At 36.3% G+C, this 26,275-nt stretch overlaps 1 protein-coding gene across 1 annotated transcript in view; it reads left to right on the top strand.

The window, feature by feature from the left end:
- Positions 1-26,275, top strand: part of egr (TNF superfamily member 12 eiger) — a 41,178-nt gene that overhangs the window by 4,429 nt on the left and 10,474 nt on the right. The window contains exons 2-4 of the mRNA XM_028314037.1: positions 21,591-21,785; positions 22,485-22,629; positions 24,881-25,019. Of these exons, the coding sequence (XP_028169838.1) occupies positions 21,591-21,785; positions 22,485-22,629; positions 24,881-25,019 (479 nt within the window). The remainder of the gene's footprint in view (positions 1-21,590; positions 21,786-22,484; positions 22,630-24,880; positions 25,020-26,275) is intronic.

Here is a 26,275-nt window from a genome sequence, read left to right as displayed (position 1 = left end):
TCAAATTTTGCTTTAATATTTGGTGTAATATAATGATAATAGTTTTGAGCAATTGCTCAAAAGGAAGCCAGAAAGCAAGAAAAATAATGTGTAAGGACGAAATAAAAATCTTATTATATTATGCACTCAATTTTTCTAAGCTGTTAGTGATTATTCGAAATTTCTAGTGACATACGTACGATACGATATTGATACGAAAGGGGGAAATCATATTAAATAGCAGCAAATCTGTATGAGTATCTAGTATTAAATCTAATAGAGTCATTAGTACTTCGAGTTAGGTGGTAACAAGTAAGTAAGTAGATAGATTCATCAAACCACATCCATATCATATTTTTTTTTTTTCATTTATTCTCATAGGACCACAAACAGATTCACAATCAGAATTTATATAAAGAAGATAGTATAAAATAATGTACATTATTATTATGAATCCAACAGCGCTGGTCTCAGTTTACTTATCAACTAGTGTTAAGGTGGAGTTCGTCTTTTACATAATTTTAACTAAGTTAAGTATGCATGTAAAATAACTTATACAAAGCAATATTTTGTACCTACATAATTTCAACAACCCAACCGTGCATGTTGGTTGGTGATATGCAAGAGATACCACACACCTGTCCGCCCTACGGTGATCGAAGTGAAACCTTGGGTATAACCATATGTGAAAAAGAAATGGACTGAGAATCTAGTTATTCTCGCTTTGAGCCCCGCACATAAAAAACTCCACCCGCATTTTCTCGCTAACAGGGTAATACTCGTAGTACGTATCCTTAACTTAATTAAGTCTAGTTTACCCTTTTCTGCTAACCTTTTGTGGTGTTTTATTATGCAATTTTCTGCTTGAAGCCTCATTTAGCTTAAATACCTCTCGAGAGTTCCCTCCAAAGCAAAATTGTTAGCACTTTCAGTGAAATTGTGAATCATTCTACTTTAGTCATTGTCCTTTCCATGAACTTGCTATAAAGAGCATTGTTCTGAATTTATAATTGTATTTCCATTCAAAAAGTACTTGATTTCATTCATAAACAATTTAACCTATTTTAGGTATATAGTTAGATGAAAATAATACAATGTCTCATAGAAAATCAATGGCGATGGAAATGCCAGTAGTGCTTGCTATTTACTTGGTAATGTTTTTCTTTGCTTCTATCAAGATGTGGCTGTATCCGACCTTCCATTAGTTGATTGTTTACCTAGGATCGGGACTCGTGTCTTTATTTAGCTGTATATGATTATCCTTGGCAATGACTTATGTACATACATTAATGAAGAAACCCATCGCATGTCGTAGATTAAGATCATTGAAGAACACAACAAGTAAAATAGCCCTTCAAAAAGTAGAACATGTTTTTTTTTTACTTTTGTGTTAGCTACTCTTTGTGAAAGCATAAAAATATCGAAGCTCTAGTTATTTCAGCGCTGAAAACCCAGTTGCTATGAAAATATTCAGTCTGTTTTTCCAGCGACTATAAAAATGTGTTTCTCGTTATTTGAACAATTTTAGATCTATTTTTAAAGAGTTTTTTCCTGCTTCATGTCCCCTTTAATTTAATAAACCACGCGTAATTGGCGGTACTTTAGTGGGACACGGTAATCCCAGAAGAATGACTCATATGGTGCTTAGTATGAGTGGTATGAGTCCAACTGGCACATGAACCAGCAATTGACATTTCCTTGTCATACTAGCGCCAGTGAATACTGATCTACGCGACTGTTGTCACCCCCTGATAAGTGGCACCCGGGGCGACCTTCACCAGGTCGTCGGTCCACCTAATGGGGGGCCTGCCCACAACAGGTAATAAGTAGTGCCTGCAGTAGGAATAATCCTGCAATTTTCTAAAAAGCTTATCTGAAACAGAGATTGATTTGTCGCAGTGGTCTCTTTGAATCTAGATTAGTCGTCCTTTGCAAGATTGTTGGATTCCATGCTTTGACCTTTGTAGGTATGTGTCCAATTGTACTAATTAATATGGTCGAATTGACCACGGCCGGTCCGCAAATAACCCTATTCAGTAGAGCATGAATACGATCAAACATCTGCATTTTTTCAGAATACAATTAAAGTTAATACCTATATTTGTTCATAAAAAGTTCTTTTTCTTCACCTTCGTAGCACATGCAAAGTTTAATCTTTTTTTTATTTTTTTTATGCATAACAAGGCAGGTATTTGACCACAATCGCACCTGATGTTAAGTGGGATGCAGTCTAGGATGGTACATATCTGCCCTGTAAGTGCTTATTCACTCTCGCCTTGAAGAGGCCCGGATTATAGTTTTCGGGAAAGACAGCAGCAGGCAACGAATTCCAGTCCCTAGCTGTTCGCATTATAAAAGNGGTATAATGGTCGTTCGTTCGTTTCAGCCAAATGACGTCCCCTGCAGAACAAAGGGCTCCCCCAAGAATTTCCATAACGTCCGGTGCTGCGTTGCCCGCATCCAAGCTCTTCCCGCGACCTTCACCAGATCGTCGGTCCACCTGATGGGGGGCCTACCCACAGTAGGTGCCTGCAGTAGGTATAATCCTGCAATTTTCTAAAAAGGAAACGATAAAGCTTATCTGAAACAGAGATTGATTTGTCGCAGTGGTCTCTTTGAATCTAGATTAGTCGTCATTTGCAAGATTGTTGGATTCCATATGCTTTGACCTCTATTCTGTGGGTTGTGTCCAATTGTACTAATTAATATGGTCGAATTGACCACGGCCGGTCCGCAAATAACCCTATTCAGTAGAGCATGAATACGGTCAAACATCTGCATTTTTTCAGAATACAATTAAAGTTAATACCTATTTTTGTTCATAAAAAAATCTTTTTCTCCACCTTCATAGCACATGCAAAGTTTAATCTTATAAAAACCGATACTGATTCCATAAAACCAACGATTTTAATTCGTATGAATTTCAAAACCAAATGCTGAGAAATTCTCAATTGACTGGTGATATTCAAACCCTGTTAATTTATGTTATAACTAGCGGCCGCCCGCGACTTCGTACGCGTGGATCTCGTTTTACCTTAGATGAAGGGGGCATCTATCTTACGCGGTTCAGATTTTTTCATACAATTTTTTTTCCCGCTAACTCCCGTTCCCGTGGGAATTTTGCAATATCCTGTTGTAACTAAGCTTTAAGTTTACTAAGGTACCTGCATGCCAAATTTCAAGCGTTTATCTTACGCGGTTTAGATTTTTTCATACAAATGTTTTTTCCCGCTAAGTCCCGTTCCCGTGGGAATTTTGCAATATCCTGTTGTAACTAAGCTTAAAGTTTACTAAGGTACTTGCATGCCAAATTTCAAGCGTCTAACTTAAGCGGTTTAGATTTTTCATGCAAAATTATTTTCCCGCTAATTCCCGTTCGCGTGGGAATTCCTAAGTATCCTATAACCTGCCCTGTCCATGAATAATTGTACCAAATTTCGTTAAAATCCGAGCAGTTTTTGTTTCTATAAGGAACATACAGACAGACAGACAGACAGACAAAAATTTTACTGATTGCATTTTTGGCATCAGTATCGATCACTAATCACCCCCTGATAGTTATTTTGAAAATATATTTCATGTACAGAATTGACCTCTCTACAGATTTATTATAAGTAGGTATAGATATAGATAATACCTATATCTTGTTATGTAATTTAATAATTAATACCTATAAGTACTCTAGTTAAATAAAATAAACTATTAATTGTGTTAAAATCTTTGTAACTTTAATTCGAACGTTTTTAACTTAACTGCTTCAATTGAAAAGGTCTAAACTGTCAATTTGTTTTAATAATTACGTACCCCATTAAGAGCATTAAAGATCCAGCTTGCCTTTCACACGGGCAATTAGCAATTTAGCAATTACCTTATCTTGTGTCAATCTCGGTCGCCCGACTTTATTTCATACAATTGATTGTAATTGTCACAGTTAAGACACTCGTGTGCAGTTGCATCGCGTTAACTTTCAATTGGCTAAAACGGAGTTAGTATTAAATAGGAAACCTTATGGTCCCTTAACAATACAATAACAATAAGTTTTCTTTGAGAAAATTAAACGTTATTTTGAAACATTTTCTTTGAATAGCATACAGATTCTTGAATCATATTTAGTAGATCAGGCACTACTATAGTAGAGTCCAGACCAGACAGAATTTAAAAAGCCAGTCACATTCAGTGTTTAAAGTCAATGTTTAACTAATTATCTTTAATTTTAACGTCGCCTTTGTTTTGCGAGTTATAAAGAACCGTCATAGAAGGAGCAGCAAATGTCATGTTATGCAACTACAGGCGCATTACTATTGTTTAGAAAGTAGATTAGATTATATGCTCTATTAACTCCCTTGGTCTGCGTGAGCTTCAATTAGGGATGTTATGGATATGTAGTTTCGGTTATGGATACGGTTACGGATATAGGAATAATATTATACCGGTTTCGGTTACGGTTACGGATTTTTTTTTATTTCGGATATCCGAAAGTTTCGGTTACGGTTACGGATATCTGTGCTTTAGAATGCAATTTTCAATAGTTGTCCAACACGGTTCATTCATGGCCGCACACTTTACATCGAATAAAAAGTAATAAAAAAATAAAAATTGATACTAGATGGCATTAAAAAGGAAAATCAGGCTGTTATTACCTTTACATAATACGAGTATAATGTTATAGGTACAAAATACAAAAAAACAATTTAAAATGCCTACATCCGAAACTATCCAAAACTTTTGAATCGGTTACGGTTACGGATATCCATAACATCGCTGGCTTCAAGTAACACATTAGAGTTACAAAGGTAGTAATAAGATGCCTATCTAAGAAATGGAATGATATTTGACACACGCTTACTCAATATAATAACGCTAAAGTAAGATTTCTCTAGCTTTTGAAAATATTACTTTCGCTTTCAATAAAAGCCTTTTGTTGCTACGGTAATAATAGAGCTAGGCACAGACGACAGCACGTCAAGGTAAACTCTGTGGGGTCTTATACAATTGTGATAAGAGCGAATTTGCTACAAAAATGGATAGTGTCATGTGCTGTCAGTACAATAATTCCAAGAAACGGATTGAAAGGGAATCAGACCACGCGTACGAATTAATTTTGTCATGTTATTCACTGTTACCAGGTAGTGATAATTGTGTTTAGGCATAGCTTTTGTAGCTAAAACCGATTTCCTTGAAAACGTGCGTTCCTATTAATTTATTAAATTAAAATCAAACCTGTTAGTAAAATAAACGGATTGGTATATTGGGGAGAACAATATTATGTTATGTAGTGGTTTGTTTGTGCCATTTCCAGATGACACTTTATACTATTGACACGAATCGTCATCGCATATTCCCCTACTTATCTATACGGTTAGGGTACATAGTAAACGATTACATCCCGCTGCTTAAGAGCAATTAACAATTAATATGCAATGATAGGGCATGACCGAGCATCTATTTCCATCTCAATTGTTCCCAAGGGACAAAGTTTGAAGCCCACGCGGCTTGAATAGTGCTCACTTTGATCTGGTCTGCGCGCCTAGCATGCCTAGACGTCGGCGTCTATTTTAGTGCCACTAATAGACTATTGAGTCGACTAATAATTACAGAGTGCACCCCGTCGCCGCGTCAATCAGGAGGAATTGCAACTAGATACGACCCATTAGTCAGCTCAAGGAAGCGGCTTTATGACCGCTGTACGACCAGCAATGCGCGCGGCCTTAATTCGCGTCAATAGTTATAACTATTACAGCGTTATAACGCTGGAAGTATTTCTAGAAATACTCGTGCATTTCTAAGAATAAATTGCGAGTTACGAGTTCCAATAAATACGAATTGGATCGCATATGTTTAGAATGGTATTTTGTGGCAGATGCGATCAAACGATTTCGAAGAGCTGATGTTAGCTGCTTTGGATTTATGGAATATTTCATGAATTCCGATTTCATATGCAACTCACTGAACTCTTATTGGTTTTCTTAGAAGTTTTCTCTAAAGATATACATATTCAATTTAAATATCAATCTGATCATGCGAATACATTAGGTAGGTCCTCACATTATGTTGACCTTTCAAAACATTATCTTCTTTTGTTGGTCCTATTAATAAAGTCCATTGACAGTATATTTCCAGCTGACCCTCTATTGTCTTAGTTTTCTTTCATCCTTTCCTCGGAATAGCAAAATAAGATCATAGCGTCTCCGTGTCAACCTTTCTATCCGTCTCGCTAATGGCGTTATTGTCTGAGAGCATTATTAGTAGTTAATAGGGTTGCCACCTATTTTGCATTCAAAATCAAAATCAAAAATATTTATTCAGTTTAGACCACAAGTGGCACTTATTTACATTGGTTACTACACATATTACTACATTGGTTATCTTATAGGTACTCGTAAATCGTTTGCCTCCTGTCCCAAAAAAAACATATTATCAAAATAAAGTTCAATTTATTTTATCGCTGCCAAGTGGCGACATCGATTCAGCACCAATCGATTTTGTTGAACACTTGAACGAAACTTAACGATTAACTTTTCAAATTCCCAAAGAAATCAAATCATGCGTGATAAAGTATTTTCGTGTATCCTACTTTATAGTTCTCATTCTCATAAAGTATAAAGTAAAAATTACCTGAAGTAACGTACAATAGGTACNTTTCCTTGGAAACGTGTATCATAAATATATTAAATTCATTTGTAAGTAAAATAAACGGATATATTGGGGTAAGAATACGATGGATTGGAAGAACAACAGTTATGCATAGGTACGGTATGTTTGTATTGCCATTTCCAGATGCATAGGTACTTTGTGTTGACACGAATCGTCGTAGCATGTTCTCCTACTTATCTATGCGGCCACATAAACGAATTGTTTACATCCCGCTGCTTAAGAGCAATTAACAATTAATATGCAATGATAGGGCATGACCGAGCATCTATTTCCATCTCAATTGTTCCCAAGGGACAAAGTTTGAAGCCCACGCCGGCTTGAATAGCTCACTTTGATCTGGTCTGCGCGCGTAGCATGCCTAGACGTCGGCGTCTATTTTAGTGCCACTAATAGACTATCGAGTCGACTAATAATTACAGAGTGCACCCCGTCGCCGCGTCAATCAGGAGGAATTGCAACTAGATACGACCCATTAGTCAGCTCAAGGAAGCGACTGTATGACCGCTGTGCGACCAGCAATGCGCGCGGCCTTAATTCGGTTCAATAGTTATAACTATTACAGCGTTATAACGCTGGAAGTATTTCTAGAAATACTCGTGCAGTTCCAAGAATAAATTGCGAGTTACGAGTTCCAATAAATACGAATTGGATCGCATATGTTTAGAATGGTATTTTGTTGCAGATGCGATCAAACGATTTCGAAGAGCTGATGTTAGCTGCTTTGGATTTATGGAATATTTCATAAATTCCGATTTCATATGCAACTCACTGAGAGCTTATTGGTTTTCTCAGAAGTTTTCTCTAAAGATATACCTACTCAATATCTGATCATACGAGTACATTAGGTAGGAGGTCCTCACATTATGTTGACCTTTCAATACATTATCTTCTTTTGTTTGTCCTATTAATAAAGTCCATTGACAGTATATTTCCAGCTGACCCTCTATTGTCTTAGTTTTCTTTCATCCTTTCCTCGGAATAGCAAAATAAGATCATAGCGTCTCCGTGTCAACCTTTATCCGTCTCGCTAATGGCGTTATTGTCTGAGAGCATTATTAGTAGTTAGGAGGGTTGCCACTTGCCACTTATTTTGCACTAGCTTTTGCCCGCGGCTTCACCCGCGTGAAATTTAGTGTCACATATCGTCATAAATTATAGCCTATATGTTATTCTGTGTTATAATCAATAATACTGTAAAGTTTCATCAAAATCCGTTCATTAGTTTTTGCGTGAAAGAGTAACAAACATCCACACAAACTTTCGCATTTATATTATTAGTAGGATTAGTACATTGGTTATCTTATAGGTAAATCGTTTGCCTCCTGTCCCAAAAAAAACATATTATAAAAATAAAGTTCTTAATGACTAAACTTTTCAAATTCCCAATGAAATCAAATTATGCGTGATGCGTGATAAAGTATTTTCGTGTAACCTAATTTATAGTTCTCATTCTCATAAAGTATAAAGTAAAATTATCTGAAGTAACTTACAATAGGTAATTTAATTTGATTTAAGCAATTCACATAGCCCATAGAGTTGATGGCCGCTGGGGTGAAAAGTTCTGGGGCTGTAGGTAGGGCTATGGGCTGCAGGCTCCCCAGCAGGATCTGGTGAAGGTTGCGGGAAATACCTGGAGAGTGATCGTTATGGAAATCCTTAGGGGAGGCCTTTCCAGTAATTAATATCATTTGGCTGAAACAAACGAACGAACTTTGTCATAAAGTACGGGTGGCAACCCTAATTATTAGCCCTGTTTGCCTCAAACAGGCTTTGTCGCGGGCCTATCAGGCCACTCGGCAGGATATCGTGTTACTCGCTCTATTGACTGGGAGCTCTGACAACCATTATACTGTAGAAGCAGGGTGAATTTAATTTGCTATAGTGCGGTATATTTTAGAAGATTGATCTAATATGACTCTTCATCAATTCGTAATATTGCTGATTAAAGACACAAATGATGGTAGTGTTTCTCAGTATTTCCTATTTCTTGAGCTTGGTAGTACTGGTACTTGATCAAATCATACAATTTTATTCACCGAGCAATTGCCAAAATTGGTTTGGGAAAACCCTCATTAAGATAGTTATGATCTATGTAACTACAGAAAAAATAGGCGTTTACGTTTAAGGAGATAATCCTAACAATGAAGGTAAGAGAAAGAGTATACTTACTTTTGCCAAAGACGCATGAAATATTAACCTTACGTTGTTATGCAGTCCGCAGTAGTTATCAACACATTTTCCAAATTAGAGAACCTAGACAATTCCAGCGCTTCGTCCAACTACCGATGAGGCGTTGAAATTAAATTCCCACAAAGCCGGGCGGAATATCGGATCCGGGCCTAAATTGCCGCGCGTAAGGTCACGTCGGGCGCAGGGTTGCCAAGTCCAAAAACATAGAAACTGGACTCAGTGCTTAATTTAGCCAGACATTACAGCCTTAAACACATCTTAATAAAATCCCTAAGTATGTTCCAATAGCGCAAAAATATTTCATAATAAAAAACGCGTCATGTCTTTGAGCATGCGCTCGACTTTCCAAATAGAAAGCCTAACAAAACACGGATAGGCCGGACGAGAAAATATTTGTCCGGACACGTCTGTAAAAAGCCAAACATGTCCGGCTAAAACCGGACACCTGGCAACCCTACGTCGGGCGCCATCGTGCGGATTCCGCGCGCATATTCGCCCCACATAGAATACTAATATGAATATCCGATGCAGCGAGCTATTCCCGTCTCATATGTAGGTTAACACGGCAACATATTTATTACCTGCAACGTCATTGCACCTCTTTGGTAATGTTGCGCCGATATATCGAAATAAACGGATTTCGAGCTGTCGACAGGTGGTTTTTCCCGAATCGCCGAGCGATGTTGTTTTCGGTTCGCGAACTCGTTACCAGATGCTTATTGGAAATCTGTCTGTAATAACAAAAGATAACTTACTCACCCCAAACAACAAATATTGGAAAAACTGAGATATTATTTATGAGTTTGATATACATTACAGACTCACAGGTTTTATTAAACTCACAGAACAGTAAAAAGCTTCTCTAATATTTGAAAAGGTCATAAGTTTTGGCCTAGGTAAAAATAGTAGAGTAATACATAGCTCAGTGTTCGCGGAAATATTGCTGTGTAAAGCAAAGCCAAAGTACCAATCAACTTCAATTAAATATTATTTTACACAAGGATGTTTCTAATTACGCACGCTAATATTCCTGTGGTTAATGAATTTATCAAAAGCATTGAGTAATTGTACCTATTTGGATTTTGTTATGTTTGTAATTTGTATTAAATAATTACTGTATTCTGCTATCTATGTTTAACCTGCGTCAGCAACACTATTGTTGTTCAAAACTAGTTAGTCATTATACGTTAATTGTTTCCTATAATGAGTTAGCTTCTACTTAACGATTAAACCTTTATTATATTGGGTACTCATTACTTGTACTTTGGTTATGCATATTAACAGTTTCGGTTCATCATACTATAATTTTTGTTTGCTATCTAAGATAAATTTCAAGTATTTTCAATAGCAATTTATACAAGCATAGTGATTTAGAGGTTGTTTATGAAAACATGATATTATATTGTAAAATGCAAATCAGTAAGTTCTTAGAAAGTGTCCGTCAGGAATCATTATTCATACAAACAGAGTCGTATCATTTCAAATCTAGACTTAATTTTTCGACACTGTTGATTCTTAGACCAACAATGTAATAAAAATTGTCCTTTGATAATGACCTTCAATTACCTAACTGTAAAGTGTAAACGTCTTGCAGAAGGACATACCAATTGATTCTAAATTGTACTGAAATTCGCTTTCTATATATATCTCTAGGTACTCTAGTCTACATATTTATTGGGGAATGCACACACATCAAAGGATTCCAAGTGAACACGTTCGGGTCTGAGTGTACCTGGGCCATGAAAGGAGCGCTTCTTGCCGCTTCAGTGATTATCAAGCATGATGTTACATTTTTACGTGGAAAAGTTACTCCTTTATAAAAAGATCGTCCTTTTATACTTCAATATTCTTTATTAACGTAATATAACTCTATTATTCGCGAATTCCAGACAAAAACGGTCCTTCCAATAATTTAATCAATAATTTGGAAGTATCCTTATAACAAAGCATACCTATTCTGAAATATATAATAAGTACATCAATTACTTTTAGTCGATCTAGGACACATTTAGTAGTTTCCAAGTCTTAACGTCTACTTGTAATAGTGTTCTTACGAGTTATAGCGAATTCAGAGAAAGCTGTAATATAACATACAAAAGCTTCTACGAATAATAACATAATTTCGAGACTGTTGTTCTGTGTTCGTGTTATTTGCTTTGTACTTATACAAGTACATTTTCCTCGGTAAACCTTCCCAGGCCCGCAAAAAAGGTCGGGATCTTTTTTTCATCTGAGGAAAACCTTTTAGTGGTTTCATTGCTGTAACTGAGTGGAAAATTTCCTGTCCGGGTCTATACAATACAAATAAAGCCAAACAAGAGGTGCTTACATTGTTTTTTCAACAGATCGTCTTGAGATTGGGTACGCGACACGATTCTAACAAGTATTATTAAAAAGGCAATGGCACAGAATAATGACATCAAAACTGGCTCGTTTCCATTATTTGTAAAGTTCGTTAGCTCTGGAATATGAGTAATTAACCTTGAAGCTTCGAAAGAGAGAAAAATGAAACTGCTTGTAAAATTACTCGTATAATTACTCGTACTGCCTAAGAAAGCTAGTCATCAGATCAAACAAAACGAAATGATTCTACAGCTCAAATGCAACAAAAATCTTAAAGAAACAACATACAAATTAATATTAAATAACTTTTTTATATTCCCAATTGGGGACATCAATTTTTTTGAATTTGCTCTAATAGAATTAATCCTTTTTGTTTGATCATCCATCACCACCCTGTATACTTTTCACAATCATGTATTGAAAGTAAATGACTCCCGGGTGGAGAGCTTACGCCATTAATTAGTGAACTTACACGTAATTCCTGTCGTAAAGTTCAAATCACAAGTGTTAGCGCTTTAGTGCAGTTTGAAACCCTTCCAAAAATACGCGGTGGGAAGTAGCGTAATATTAATTGGCAATCAGCCACATCCGAGTAACATAGGGAAGGTAGAAGCAGTAGTACTATTAGTAGACGAAAACACTATGAAAAGCAAGCATTGCTATATCAAAAATGATTATGCTACCTTCGTAATGGTATAACAGAAGCGCTTAAATTAGTACTATACATACCCTATTCACAAACGATGCTTGCTTAAATGAAGCAGCAAATCGAACGCACAGCGTTGAATAGAGTTCTATGATAGCTTCGTGTGTCACCCTGTGCGTCCACGCGCACTGTGAGAACTCATAGTAATATTTGTGAATACGGGCGATAGTCAGTGCTTGTGGCAACCAATTTTAACATAACTAATGAAGCCGGTACGGTAGTAGATGATGAACTCATCTATAATTTCACTGTAAAAAAATACAAATAAAATAATTATAATTATGTAAGTAATTCAAGTAGATTTAGAGTAGAGAGAACGCTGTATTTATTTCTGTTATACAAATGGTTTCCGACGGGTTTCATTGAAATACTCTCTGGCCACTGGCCACCGGCTATAGAAATAACGAATAAAGTACCTATAGGTAGGTACTGATCTAATTTTGTACATAATAAATTAAGAATTCACATGCCACCTCAAGGAATCTCCTGCATTTGATCATACGTAAACATAATTAATACGTCGTACATAATTATAAAAAAAATACTTCAGATTATAATTTCAGAAGATCATCTCGGCTTATAATCTTCACCAGAGATTTAAGCTTAATCGCCTTGATAAGAATTTCAGATAGATATTTTTACTTGATATACCTACTTATCTAACCTCTCTTATCAAAATCGTAGTCAAAAGTTCTGTTTTAAGCTCACTTTATGAAATTATCGCGCGCAATCATGGAAAGTGCTTTATTGGCCAGAGCTTTAAACGACATTTATTCAAATTGCTCCAGCTAAAAGCCTTTGCTAACAATAGATAATTCTAAAACCATTTCAGGTCAGAACCAAATGATACGTATTAAAATTATTTACCCATTTGGTTAATTAATTCTGGATTCATTAAAACTTTCTATAGGTACTGTGGAAAGCATACTTGAACAAGTAATATAATTTGTATAATCTTTTTGTAAAAAATCCTATCATTATGCATTTCGTTTAGGTCTCAGTTTGGATGATTTATCATTAAGCCATTGAGCCATTTATCATTAAGTTTACATAAATTACACATAAATTACTTCACGGTTTTGATAAAATACTATATTATTTTATTTTTTATTCGGAACAACAAACAATAATGTAGGTACTACTTTTTATCAAAATACCTGCATGCAAACGAAGCCACGATCGTCTGCTACTCTTGCATAACTATATTTTTGGAAAAGCTCTAGAATCCCTTTATCCTATCCAGTTGCTACATGATGCTGATTGAAAGAGAAAATATCGTCTCAACACAACAAGCAACTTGTTGATTCTACGAAAGCTCGAAATAATATGAGGCCTACACAGGTAGGCTATTTTAGTAAGAGCTCTAGGAAGAAAGCGACAGATTGAATACATTTTTAAAGTGGACAGATTATTGTGAAAATAGGACCGGCACTAGGAAAATGTCTGAGATAATAATGCTCTACATTCTAAAGGAGAAACGAGCAAAACTTTCTATTAAGACAACTTTATATTGTAGGTACAAAGTTCACCGAGACAGCTCGTGTAACATGTAGGTCATAAAAATGTGTAATAGACGTGCTTTCGATTGTACAAATGGAGGCATACTACAATGAATTCATGAACGTTTTTTAAGACACAAAAATATCCATGGTTTGTGCCTCGCGGGATTCTAATTGTTTCACCCGCTGTTAGAACTTGCGTAATAGTCCCATTTGCAAATTAGTCGGCCGCTGACAAAGTTAATGACTCAAATTAAAAAATCGGAAACCTCTATCATTTCAATGAGGCGAAATTACCGCAGATGACGTCACAGTCCAGCTAAGTTAGCGCTGGATAGGACAATCACACGAAATTGCGTGGTTTCGGACCATGCGTCACTCGTATGTGGGTGTTAGGTTCAAAGGTCATTCAGAAGCACTAGTGCAATGGAGCTGTTTATACAGTAGTGTCTCTACAGTGGTGATTCATAGTCGACTGTTCGTTAGAACCACTACCAATTGGGCATCGTTATTGCGAGAAGGTGGCACTTCTCAGTTCACTATTGATGTTTCTTTTTTATTGTTAGATAGGTATTATGTTACCAATCTGTCTTGTGTGACGTCTATTGTAATAAATGTCTGTTTCTTTCTTTCAATTTATGAGAGACAGAGTTTAGAAAGGAGAGGTCAAAAGTTACCTTCACTCATTCAGACCCTTCCCTTTTTTTTCAGCACAAATCAACCTTTAATAAGCATTAAAAACAGCTGAATATTTACGAAGTTACTGGTATTTCTTACTCCTAGTCTAATAGCACTTTTCTGTAATCACGTCTATTGAAAGAAAACAAACCAGCGCTCTATGTTCTCCGAATGCAACCTACGTAATTCTATTTAAGAGAAATAATTCCATGGATATTGATTTAGTCTCAGCTTATAACAAAATTAAGTTTGACTGTAGTCCAATTATGAGATAAAACCACTAATTCTGTTTTAGTCATCAAGGAGTGTATAAAATATAAATGACGTCACTGTGAGCTTTTATTTTTAATGTATCTCTGTCATTCGCTTTCACAATGTGGGTGTAGTGTCGTGACAAAGGTCAACTACTGAATACTGACAATTAGCTCCATTTGAGTGCTCATTATAACGAGGATGCGCTGTCAAACATACTAGAGCTCGCTGCACGTAACAAATTGTTTTTTGATTGATTCTGTGGGCGCTATTCAGATCCATTTAAGATAAACAAGATTGGAAGCAGTCGATATTATTGGAAGTAAACAAAGAATCTTACATCTTCTTTTCAGAGGGCTGTGAGATTTATTAGAATCAGTCACTGTCTTAAGTTCCGGATGAAAATTTCCATGTGATATAATACGTTTAATTACATACTTATGCATGCTATCTCACACAGACAGATCTCACTTCACTTTGATGTTGGGAAAAGGGAAGAATTTAATCAACTTTATTGCTCATTTAGTTGTCGTTTCAGAGGGGCATTCCTCAACCGAACACGTGTAATTATATTCAGTTTCAAAAATAGGTGTTATTTATTCGATCGTATCAATAAAATCTCATTCTTACAATATTAAGGCCGTGATTTTTGGCATCGAATCAAATCGTAACGATCATTCCGTCGTATTTTGTCCCCCTTTTTGTTTTTTTCGGGGCATACCGAGAGGTCGTTGAACTTTCAGCCAGTTTGTTTCGCATGATTTAATATAAAAACAAAAGAAGATGAGAAAAATATTGTATTTGAAGAGGATGCACATCGTGACCTTTAAGATACACCTGAAACAAATGAAAAGCTCGAAAAACACGGCAACTCTACACTACAAGCTTTGACAATGCACATTTTGATTGAAGTATTTTTCATTGAATGTGCTAAGCTGAACTTATTATTTTTCCAAGTCGCCGCGGTTTTGCTATTACTGTTTCATTTAATTTTAAAGCTTGATGTTGAATTTTAATCTCGCCGTATAGGAATTGCGTTGGTATCAAGTTTCCCCGTCTAGCTGCAGTGAAGCTAACTAGTTCCTAGCTCTTCCCGGCTGTTTGCAGAGCGAAGTGTTGAAACCCCCCAAGAGTCGAGATGATTTATATTACTTACTAGCTTCTGTACCGCAGTCTTGCTTGCGTTCAGCCTGTCTCAGAGTATGTCCAAAATGTCATGTGTCTTATTTTTTTGCGCCAAACTCTATTTTCCTTTTTCTTATAGAGAGTAACCGTAATTACTATATTAGTATTAAAAATCAAAACCGTTTCAGACATTAGTTGCGATAAACAGACAAAAAAATCTAAGTTGTTAAATAAGTTCAAAAAGATACGTTTTGACATTAGAAACAGACACTTCAATTTTATTTATTCTTAAAGATAAAGTTAGGTTAGGAAGCTTTTCAACTACTTTCTTAACTCGTGGAAAGATGCTGCATTCCGCCCTCGCTCGCCGATAGGTTTCTCTTTTTAACTTGAACTAAACATAGAAAGTGTGTATTCTCAGTCTATGTTGGCTTTTTTACGCCTCAATAAAATTTTAATAATTTAACTTCACCGTTGTTTCAGGACAATGTTGTCAGATAAACTCATAAACTTTTTTGTGACATAGGTCCTACATAAACTCAAAGCAAAGATCTATAAAAATCGTTTTTATGTGTAATAGAGACAGACATCCATCCGTCCGTCACCACAAACTTTATGTAGGTATACTTAACTTAATAGGGTGGTTTGTCCCAAGGCCTAAGTGTGTATCGGCTAACACAGATCAGCACTTAGGTTCCATTGCTGATAGATGTCGATTAACAGTGTATGTAGCTCATTCTAAGTACGATTTGACATTAGCCCATTAGTGTTAAGAACATTTTCGATGATATGCTTTCGTTTCGTAGGTTTCGTTAGATAAATGGTACTAAAATAATTTAACTTTTCTTTTTATTTCGTACGAAATGTAAAACAATTTAACGGACGAAAAGGTTAGTGTTTTTCAATTAAAATAGAGTACATTAATCATTGTCCTTAGTTTATTCTGGCTTAGAATGTTGCCTTTACTTACTATTACTCCCTCAACTTAATTTTATTTACTTAGCCGGCGTAGGACGAAAGTAATCAAGATGTTATTTAACCCTAAATACGGCTGGTTTGCAGTGGTTGTATCAAATTCACGAATATTTGCTTCCCCGGGTTTAATTGGAAAACTTTGGAAGGCTTCTAGTTCTATTCGCCGAAAATATACACTTGAAAAGACCGACTAATTGAATCGGAAAATGTATTAATTTGAATCAGAGGGTGAGGCTTCATTGAAGTTTACGTTGCTGAGATTTAAAATTGAAAATAAACTTGTGAATGAGCGTGGGGAGTGCTGGCCAAATTCTCCATTTGCCTCGGTAAATTATAGAGTCATGTTCTTGTAGTAGAGATGAAAAAAGTATATATAAAACTATACTAAACAAAGTAAGTGCATTGAGTGATTGTAATGAATGGCGTATTAAATGTGTTCAATTTTCACGTTCAAACCCAGTTTTTACAACCAACAATTAGATTTCATCAACTAATTGCAATGAAACTTTGCTCTGGCCATAATAAAATATATGCTAGAGTTTTAAACCGTTTATTTTATTAAAGCGAGTGGCCGGAACCTTTTAACGTTACAACTCCCATGGCGTTACCCATTACGTTTGGCAAAACGCCTAAACGCCTGTTACACAACTTTGCAACTAGGTAACATAGGAACTGAGGACCTATTCTTCGAAACGATTTCAGATTTTAGGCTTTTCATGTCTCTTTCATTCGTATGACAAATGAAAGAGACAGATCGATAAGAAAATATGAAAGTTTTCCAGAGTAAAGCCTAGAAACTTCAACCTCGTTATATGGAATGGGGTTCAGATTACAGCAATCAATAAAAGAGCCCCGAGGGACTGAAATTCTAGACTAAGTCTGATTCTAGAATTTATCTTAAAGTCCCTCCGGCACAGTTATGTTTACTTTTCTACAAGTTTCAGGCCGATTTATGTGTACTGAGTTATGTGAGATAATCTTTTTTGTAAGTACATGCTATTGCACTGGGGTATGGATTAGGATTTAGGTATATGGCAGGGGTATTTTGTATGTAACAAGACCTTGACTTAAGGTCCTATGAATGAAACATTGATTATAAATACGCAGCCAAGCGTGTAATGTGTATTAAACAATTCCAAAGAAACAAACATTATTTACTTAAGTACCTAGTTGCTTAAAGTGTTATCACAGTGTTACATAGTATCTCAAATATTCCAGTGAACTGCTACCTCCATCTAAAATTCCCTTTAGGGCGTGTACTTTATAAACGCTGTCTAGACAGACCTTAGTATGTATTTAATAAAGTACAATTAAACTAAGTATAAGAGCTTTTGTAATTATAAGGGTTTTCGTAATATAGAAAATGAAAATATGTGCTTATTAATAAATATCAAATATAGCAGATGCTTTACGACTCTCTATAAGTATTAGAATATAAAGAATAATATAATACGAATTTTCAGCGTTTGAATGGCGTATAGTCGCTGAAAATTCGTTTGATTCAGCTGTTTTTTTTTGTTTGTTAGCACAGATTTTTTTTAATTCATGACTAAAAAGTATAAAAACATGTAATTAATTGAGTTTCAATTAAGACATGTATAGTTAGAATTTGTTAGTATTTTTTTAAAGATTTACAATTAATTAATTAATTTAAAACCATTATGGTGGTTTTTTATAGTTCTCGTTACGTATCTCTCTTTGCGCTCTTTGAGTTGTTTGCGATACATAGAATTCCTTATTGACTGGTTGTGTCTAGTCTCATATGAAGACAAACATGTTTATTAATCAACTAGCTTTCCGCCCGCGGCTTCGCGCGCGTGGACTACATTATCTACATATTTTACGGAACCCTATTTTTTTCCAAAATAAAATTTAGCCTATGTTACTCGTGGACAATGTAGCTTTCGAATGGTGAAAAAATTTTTAAAAACGGTCCAGTAGTTTTTGAGCCTATTCATTACAACCAAACAAACAAAGTTTTCCTCTTTATAATATTAGTGTAGATAACCGCGACCAATTTATCCTTAACCCCACTGTAATACTTCAGCAGTCAAGCTTCCCGTTAATTTATCTTTAAGATTGCTATAACGTTTCCAGACCGCATCGCGTTAGATTTATGTGACTCTGAGAGATATATCGGATTTATCACGTAAACACGCGTATAACCCGATCCACTCTCGTATGCTATCGGAATCAAATCGAGAATTAGAAGTTTATTTTTAAAACAGACCGCTTAATGCTCCTTGAAGGTAGGTACAGGCGGCGGCAAACGAATCTACTTTTTGATTTAACTCTACCTTCAGCCTGTAATTCGAATACTTATTTCATATTTTTGTTGGTACTTCAACTTATCAAACATAGGGTAAGGTGGGGCACAATGTTACACGGGGTACAATGTTACAATGCATATTTCTCAGTCCCTTTCTATTAGTTGTATGATGTTGGTATACACGTTTGTCAAGCTCATAAGAGCTGCTGAACTGAGCCGCTGAACATCATACAACTAATAGAAAGGGACGGAAAAATATGCATTGTAACATTGTACCCCGTGTAACATTGTGCCCCACCTTACCCTACTTGCGAATTTGCGATAATGACTAGAAGTTAACTATTAAAATGAAATAACTAGCGGCCACCCGCGACTACGTACCCATGGACCCCGTTTTACCCCCTTAGGGGTGGAGTTTCCAGTGGAGAGTTCTATATGGCAGGGTTTCCCAATTTTTTTTTGCCAAGGAATCCTAATTAATAAATAATAAATAAATAATCTTTGGACAATTTCACACAGCGCCAGCTAGCCCCAAAGATTTAGAAGCCTAGCTAATTGATTATACTTTTCCTAGCGGAACCCCCGTACTACTCCGCCCGCATGCCCTGCCCCTTCCTTGTGCGTAAACAAGTCGGTGCGAGCGAATAACGTCGGTCACGAAACGTGGGATAATATTTTTTACGGAACCCTTGCGGCCTTTCCACAGAACCCCAGGGTTCCGCGGACCACCATTCGGGAACCGCTGCTATATGGAATCTACCTGCCAGATTTCAAGTTTGTAGGTGTAATTTCTGAAAATTTTGTGATTAATTACTGTATTTCAGGTTACTCGATTCACTCTGCAGGTTAAAAGAAGTCAATATGTCATGTACGAGTAATTTCTAAGCAAATTAATTGACTGGAGTGCCTAACATTTTTACGGCCAACTGTCTCTAAAACGATCGTCGATCCCGTTCGCACTCATTACTTGTTTCCCGGGTGTGAATGGGTCGGACGATCTAATTACGCGTACATTTGTTGCTCGTAAAGATACGCGATACTCTTTAGCTCGCTCATATTTCAAGAGCTCGGATAATTGCAGCGCTTGGTATTTAAATGGAACGCAGAGAATGCACGGATTTAATGCACTTTTTGCGTGCACTGCATTTAAGTTGCTGATATTACTTTTATAAACACATGTAGACTTTTTTGTAAGTCTAACTTTAATTCAATACTGAAAATACGTCACGAGTAGCGTCTTACCCGAGTGTCTACTGTGTCTACGTGGTTGAGAAATAGACAAACGTAAAGCATATTATGTAGAAACTTTTCTTTCCCTCTCACTCACTTTTAATAAAAGTTAAAAACTTTTTTGGAAGAAAATAAAATAATTATAAGGACGATAAGTCTTATGACCATAATGTGTCTGGCGAATTCCCAAACACGTCAACATTTCGTTTGTCACTCGTGACGATAATCGTAACAATTTGTCACGCCATGTTGACGTATGAAACATTTTCTATGATCGAGTCTTACATTACGTGTATTGCCTTGACTTTCATTGAGCTATTTATACTCCCAACAGCACAAGGCAATTATGTAATGAACAAAACTAGCTATGAAATCTAGAGAAGTTTAGTGGGTGGTGAGATGTTATGTTCACGTAGCAGTATTAATAATTTGAATGTCAATAGCTTAATAAGCATTCAAATGAAATTAAATGTTTTATTGCGTGCTTAGTTACCCTATTCACAACTAAGCAGATTACGGGACCATGGTCGTTATTGGTGAAGACATAAGGAAAACTAGGACTCAACATTTGTGCTACTTACGTGTTTCTATTCTAAGTTTGTGTTTTATCAGTCATTTGCTAATTAACTCAAGAAGTGATTACAGAATGCCAAAGCAAAGTTATGACTTTAATAGACTGTGTTCTAACGTGTAGGGAATTACAGAGCTGCCGAACAAGATATTAGTTTCGGATCAACAACGAAGCCTCTTAATTAACTCGAGACACAAAATACGTGAGACACGAGACAGAGACAATTTGTAGAGGATTCCCGGGAGATTGTTTTTATAATATTACAAAATATCTTGGCTTCAAAACTTGGAAAATAGAATATTAAGCTAATAGAACATTATCCTCTGGTTTCCCCGCAAAAAATAACGTATTTGGCACAACATAAATCGGGCCAAGACCTCATTTTGTATTGGGACTGTGTTTCGATTTCCCTTTGAGTCTGTATTTCTCTAGTTGATACGATGTAAATTATTTGCGAATACTCAGATGGCAGGAGTGCCTCCCTAAATCTGTTATTATGATACTTAAAGAGACAGAACCTTTATCAAACTGAATCTGAACATCAAACACTTATTCAGCCACGGAAAATCCTTTTTGCCTTTGAATACTCAAAAGCTTTGTCTCAAATACGCATTTTACAGCTATTAGGGAGGAATTTACTTAATCATGTTCAAAATACTATTCATAACTAGACTAGGCCTCTTCATGTAGAATTATTCTAATAATAGACGTGAATTTAATTTAAATTCACGTCACTTGATGATCACGCGTTCTCAGAGTGTAGGTAACTAGTGTTCTATAACACTGATTGGAACAACTAAGAAGCCAGACATTTTCAATTACCATTTCACGATAGCCATTCGACTATAGAAAACAAGATAAAGATATGAAAAGCCTTATCATATGACACTAGACACATAAAAGTTTAAACGATCCTCGACAGTGCTTTGACAAATATTTATAGAAATGCCACCAGAAATTGAGGTTATGGGTGTGGACTCCTCAAGGCACACATTTTACACACTTTAGATTTTTCACTTCAACACTTTAAGGTTGCTCATCATAATTGAATGCATTTGATTAAAACTACAACTACCCTTAATTATAGTACCTAAAGTTAATCTTCCTTTTCCTCCTCAGATATACGCCGATGACGACCAAGAACCAGTGAAGAGTGCCGAAGACGCGTCGGAGTACGCCTCCCTGGACAAGCTGCACAAGCTCACCATCCTGGAGGACGAGAATATGCCCGACGACGACATGTCCGACGACGAGGACCTTTACGACGAGAGTGGGGACTACTACCAGGATTACGACAGGAGGAACAACAAAAAGGTAAGGGTAGTAGGAATACGGGACTATTTCCACCTCTCTTTTCCACCGCTGCAACTCCTGTGTAGCCAGGATCTACAGCTTCACCGCCAATAAAAACCCAACCAGTGAAGGTCAACTTTGTCCCGGGAGAAAGTTATACTGACATTGGACCCGCAACGAAATTAATCAGAAGAACATAGGAGGAGTTCGAAGTTAAGGTTCGACTTCCCTCCGTTGCAAAGCGGATGACAGGTGACGAACAAAGGTTTAGTAACCTTTATGAAAAGATATGTACCACGGACAATAAACATCAATTAAGGTATTATGGGTAGTAGGTAAGGAATGTGATTTCTTGAAATCTTACGAGGTGGAGGTTTTACTGGATGACGACCAAACAGATGACGATAGTTGTACTTTTATGACAGGAGGAGAGACAACAAAAAGGTAAGGGTAGTCGGAATTTTTCTTACAAGTTTACGAGACTTGATGGGGGTCGAAGCTGTCCAACAAGGAGGACTTTTATGACTAAAATGGGAGCTATAGACAGAACTATGACAGGAGCAAGGATGGCATCCTAGTCCTATGGTTCCTTTGATGAACTGACAGGCCTGGAAATATACAAGACCACACTGAACAGCTATATGATATGCCTATGTGTATAATGATTTATCTAGTCGTACTATATTTAAAAACAATTCTGATCTCATCTTATTCTAACAGATTGGCACAACAAACATGGTGATGCTACATCCTGAGGACTTCACGGACTCCGTGATGAAGTTCGACCAGGGCGACAAGGTCGCCTTGTCCAAGATCAGGGAGCTCCAGAAGGTGCTCAATGAAAACCCGGAGAACCCAGACATAGGTATAGTAATTCTAAATATGTAGTAATAGTAATATTATAAAGGTCTGATTTTTCAATCGTCGGATAACTTTTATCTGAAGAATAATTTTGGCTCATTGACAGTTTCAGTATGGGAAATAACTATGTCAAAATGAAAAGTTTATTATCCAGTTAAAAATTATCTGGCAACTGAAAAATCAGCCCTAAAATAACAAGGACTTTACAATATCGTAAGTCCTATCGATGAGTAAGTATACTACTTCAAATGTGTGAATCATTCCAAAATGCATAGGAAATAAGCAGGACGTAGGATTTATTCTTTTATGCTGGCATCTTTTATGCATCAACACTAACTTATTTATTCGCTCCCAGAATTATTTTATTTACTAACATTATGGTAATTATATTATAATTACCGTTTATCAGTGTTATCGTGGGAAAGGCCAATGATAACATTGCAATTGAATGTCTGGTCGCTTCAATAACTAACTGATAACGTAATGTGTACCTAATCCGCCCTCTAGATAACCTGGACTGACCGCCACAAAAACATGATACCTAAATCCAGGCAATAAGGTCTAGATTGTTGTAGGTACCGATAGTTCAGTGAATGAAACCATCTGGCCGTGGGCGGATGATTCCCGATTCTAAGCGCCTGCGCCGCATTCCTATTATATATCTGTTAAACAAATCATCATTCATTTCTAATGCAAGAGTGGTATGCGCCTACACGTTACTATGTACCTACTTCTGTATTTCACTCAAACATTGTTTACTAATTTTAACTGCGTTTTGTATCCATGCCGAACTACTTATGTGCCGAACTGATCTCTGATAGTCTTGTTATTTTATAAATATCTACGTAGTGGCATAAAATATACCTATGTGTTATTCAGAACATTTTCGAACATAAACGTGACTATGTAACAATGTAGTTAAAAGCTGTTTTTATGTTTTAACTTTATCTCTGAAAATAATAAGGTGTCAGGTCAGTGCAGTGCCTTTAAAATGCTTTAACAGCCAAAAATTGCTTGGTCTGGAATTCGATACCAAATTATTCATGTAGCTAAAGATGCACACGGCTAAATCAATGTAACAACCAATATAGATTCAATTGCTATTCATTGTTTTAGAATCTCGAGACAGACAGAAATGACAGCTCCAATTACTTTAAGATTTAAACGAACAGCTATAGGTACTTTCAAACTGCACGTTTATTGCTACTATAAAACTTTCAATCATTGCCTCTAGAGTAACGAAGAAAACTTGGCAATATTGCTAGTGCCCTTTGTAATTGTATAGGCAATCATTCAATAAGCTCTACTTCCAGGGCAGTGTATTTTATTGAACAACGGAAAAGCAATAAAAGCTGGAGAGTGCCATTTGTTTCTGTGCAAACCTAAGAACAATTTTGCAACATAGTTTTTAAAGTTCTTGAAGAAATTAAAGCAAATACTTTGGTATTTCTGGGTCTGGGTTTATGTATCTACGAGTACGTGGGTGGATAAAAATGCTTGTGCTTATAAGATAAAGTCTAGCTAGTGAATTCTTTAAAGATTTGGACTAAAAATTTAAAAACACTGAAATACATTTTTTTAATCTTTATTTATTAAGGGGGGTTTATACGTCGCCCTCATGGAGGCTTACAATAAACAGTAATGAACCAATACGACTTATACCCGCCTGAACTATGTATTATAATTGCTATTATAGTAGATATGCAGGTAATTTTCCACATTGCATACGTGGTCATATAAAAGTAGGTATTTTTGAAGTAAGTCTGTTCTTAACACATAATTTATTGTCCGTTTCACGTGTTGATTAAACGCTTTGATTAGACGTTTGGTGTAGGTATATTGAAATAGCCTTGACCGAGTCACCGAAACAGATCAAACTGTTATTAAATTTTGTCATAGGTAATGACTGTGACATTACCGTTACGAACTCTTCCTATTATGATCAGTTTTGAATATGGTGGAAATTGTTTCTGATTGTCTACGATAAGCTTTCAATAATAAAAATCAGACTTTAATATCCGTTCAAGTTCGAAAGCAAGCTTATTATTTATCTGCGTTAGAAATTAATATTACCTACTTTTCAATTTGAATGTAAGTCAAGATTCTAAAATAGCCATTGAACACGATTATGACAACTCGAATAATATGCATATTTTTATTTGTAGTTACTTATAACGTATTATTTTATTTTATTTATGTAAAATTTAAATAAAGAATGTCACTTTTGAATGTAAAATTTTGTTCTTATATTCCAGGGCCAGTCCTAGCCGCCACTTCAGCGGCAGCAGCGTCCCCTAGCGGTGATCGCGACAAGCGCAGCGTGTTCCCTGACACCGCCGTTGACATGGTGGATGAGTTCGCAGCGCCCAGGATTCCTGCCAAAATTGAGGACAGGTAAAATTCATGTTCTTCTTTTCGTGTCGACAACAAAACTACACAGTGTCAGCCCAAAACTCCGCCACAAGAGTGGCGTTGTCAGTAGCACTCGTCAAATCCTCATGAGTGCAGTTGCTTGGGCACTCAGGGCATGACATCAGGTGCTTCATCGACTGGGGAACAAAACCACACCTGCATTCCATGTTTATGCCATCCAAGAATCCCCACCTGACCAGATTGTCCTTACTACGGCCAACCTGCGTTCGAAGTCTATTTAAAGACTTCCAGGTAAGCCAGGGGAGCTCATGTCCAGGTGGAGGACTCTCAGACATAAGGACAAAAGGGCAGATTAGCTCTCTCGCGCCATAACCATCTCTCTTTTGACCGATCGTCATGAAGGAGAGGGGACACACTTTTTACGAAATGGCTTCGGCTTTTTAGCCTTTGAGGCACAGGGTCGTAATTGAAAAGTGGGTGCCGTGTATCACTCAGCATGGCCAAATAAATTCATGTTTATCAATAGGGAGACAGAGCTCATTTTAATGTACACCACACATGATAAGAAAAGAAAGAAATACACAAAAGAGATAGCGCAATTTAGGCGGTATTATTGATACCTACTTATTTTTAAACGATCTCTTCAAGACCACCTAGAGACCAGTTGCATATAAGGGAAGACGATGAAAGAATAACACAAAAATGTTTTAGTTTGATTCCTACATAGAACTACAATATTATAAGTAGTAGACAATTCTCTTTGTGCCTTCTAATTTGACTACATTTCTCAGAAAGAACCCCCTCTGTAGAGGATCGGTGAATTTATTATACAAATTCTATTATCTATCTATTAAAAATGTCTAAAGTCAAAATGTTGAATCCCGGTAATTCAATATCGATCCTTGGATCCAAGAATTTCGACCTAAGCTTAAGATTCAATTGTGCCATTTTGTAAATCGGGTAAATGAATCTTTTTTAAATTCTCTGTCACATTTTCAAGTATGGCTTTAGAATAAAAGTGTTTGCAAAGATCACAACAATAATATAATAGTAGTTCAGAAACATTTGTTCGTAAAAATATTAAAACCCAAAATTGGTCTCATCGTAATTCTATGTACAAAAGATAAGTCCGCTAAATTCTTGTTGTAAAAGTTAGACCGAAACTAAACGTCTATTTTGTCTGTGACATAGTGGTTTTACGAGTCCTCTCGGAAATTTGACCTGTTGTACAACAGGCAGTTAGGTTTTAAACGTTAAGTTAGATAGGGCAGGTCTGA

The sequence above is a fragment of the Ostrinia furnacalis genome, unplaced genomic scaffold, assembly GCF_004193835.3.
Source record: "Ostrinia furnacalis isolate ACB-3 unplaced genomic scaffold, ASM419383v2 OfSCF4495, whole genome shotgun sequence".
Lineage (NCBI taxonomy): Eukaryota > Metazoa > Arthropoda > Insecta > Lepidoptera > Crambidae > Ostrinia > Ostrinia furnacalis.
This window is presented reverse-complemented; position numbering and strand designations above follow the sequence as displayed.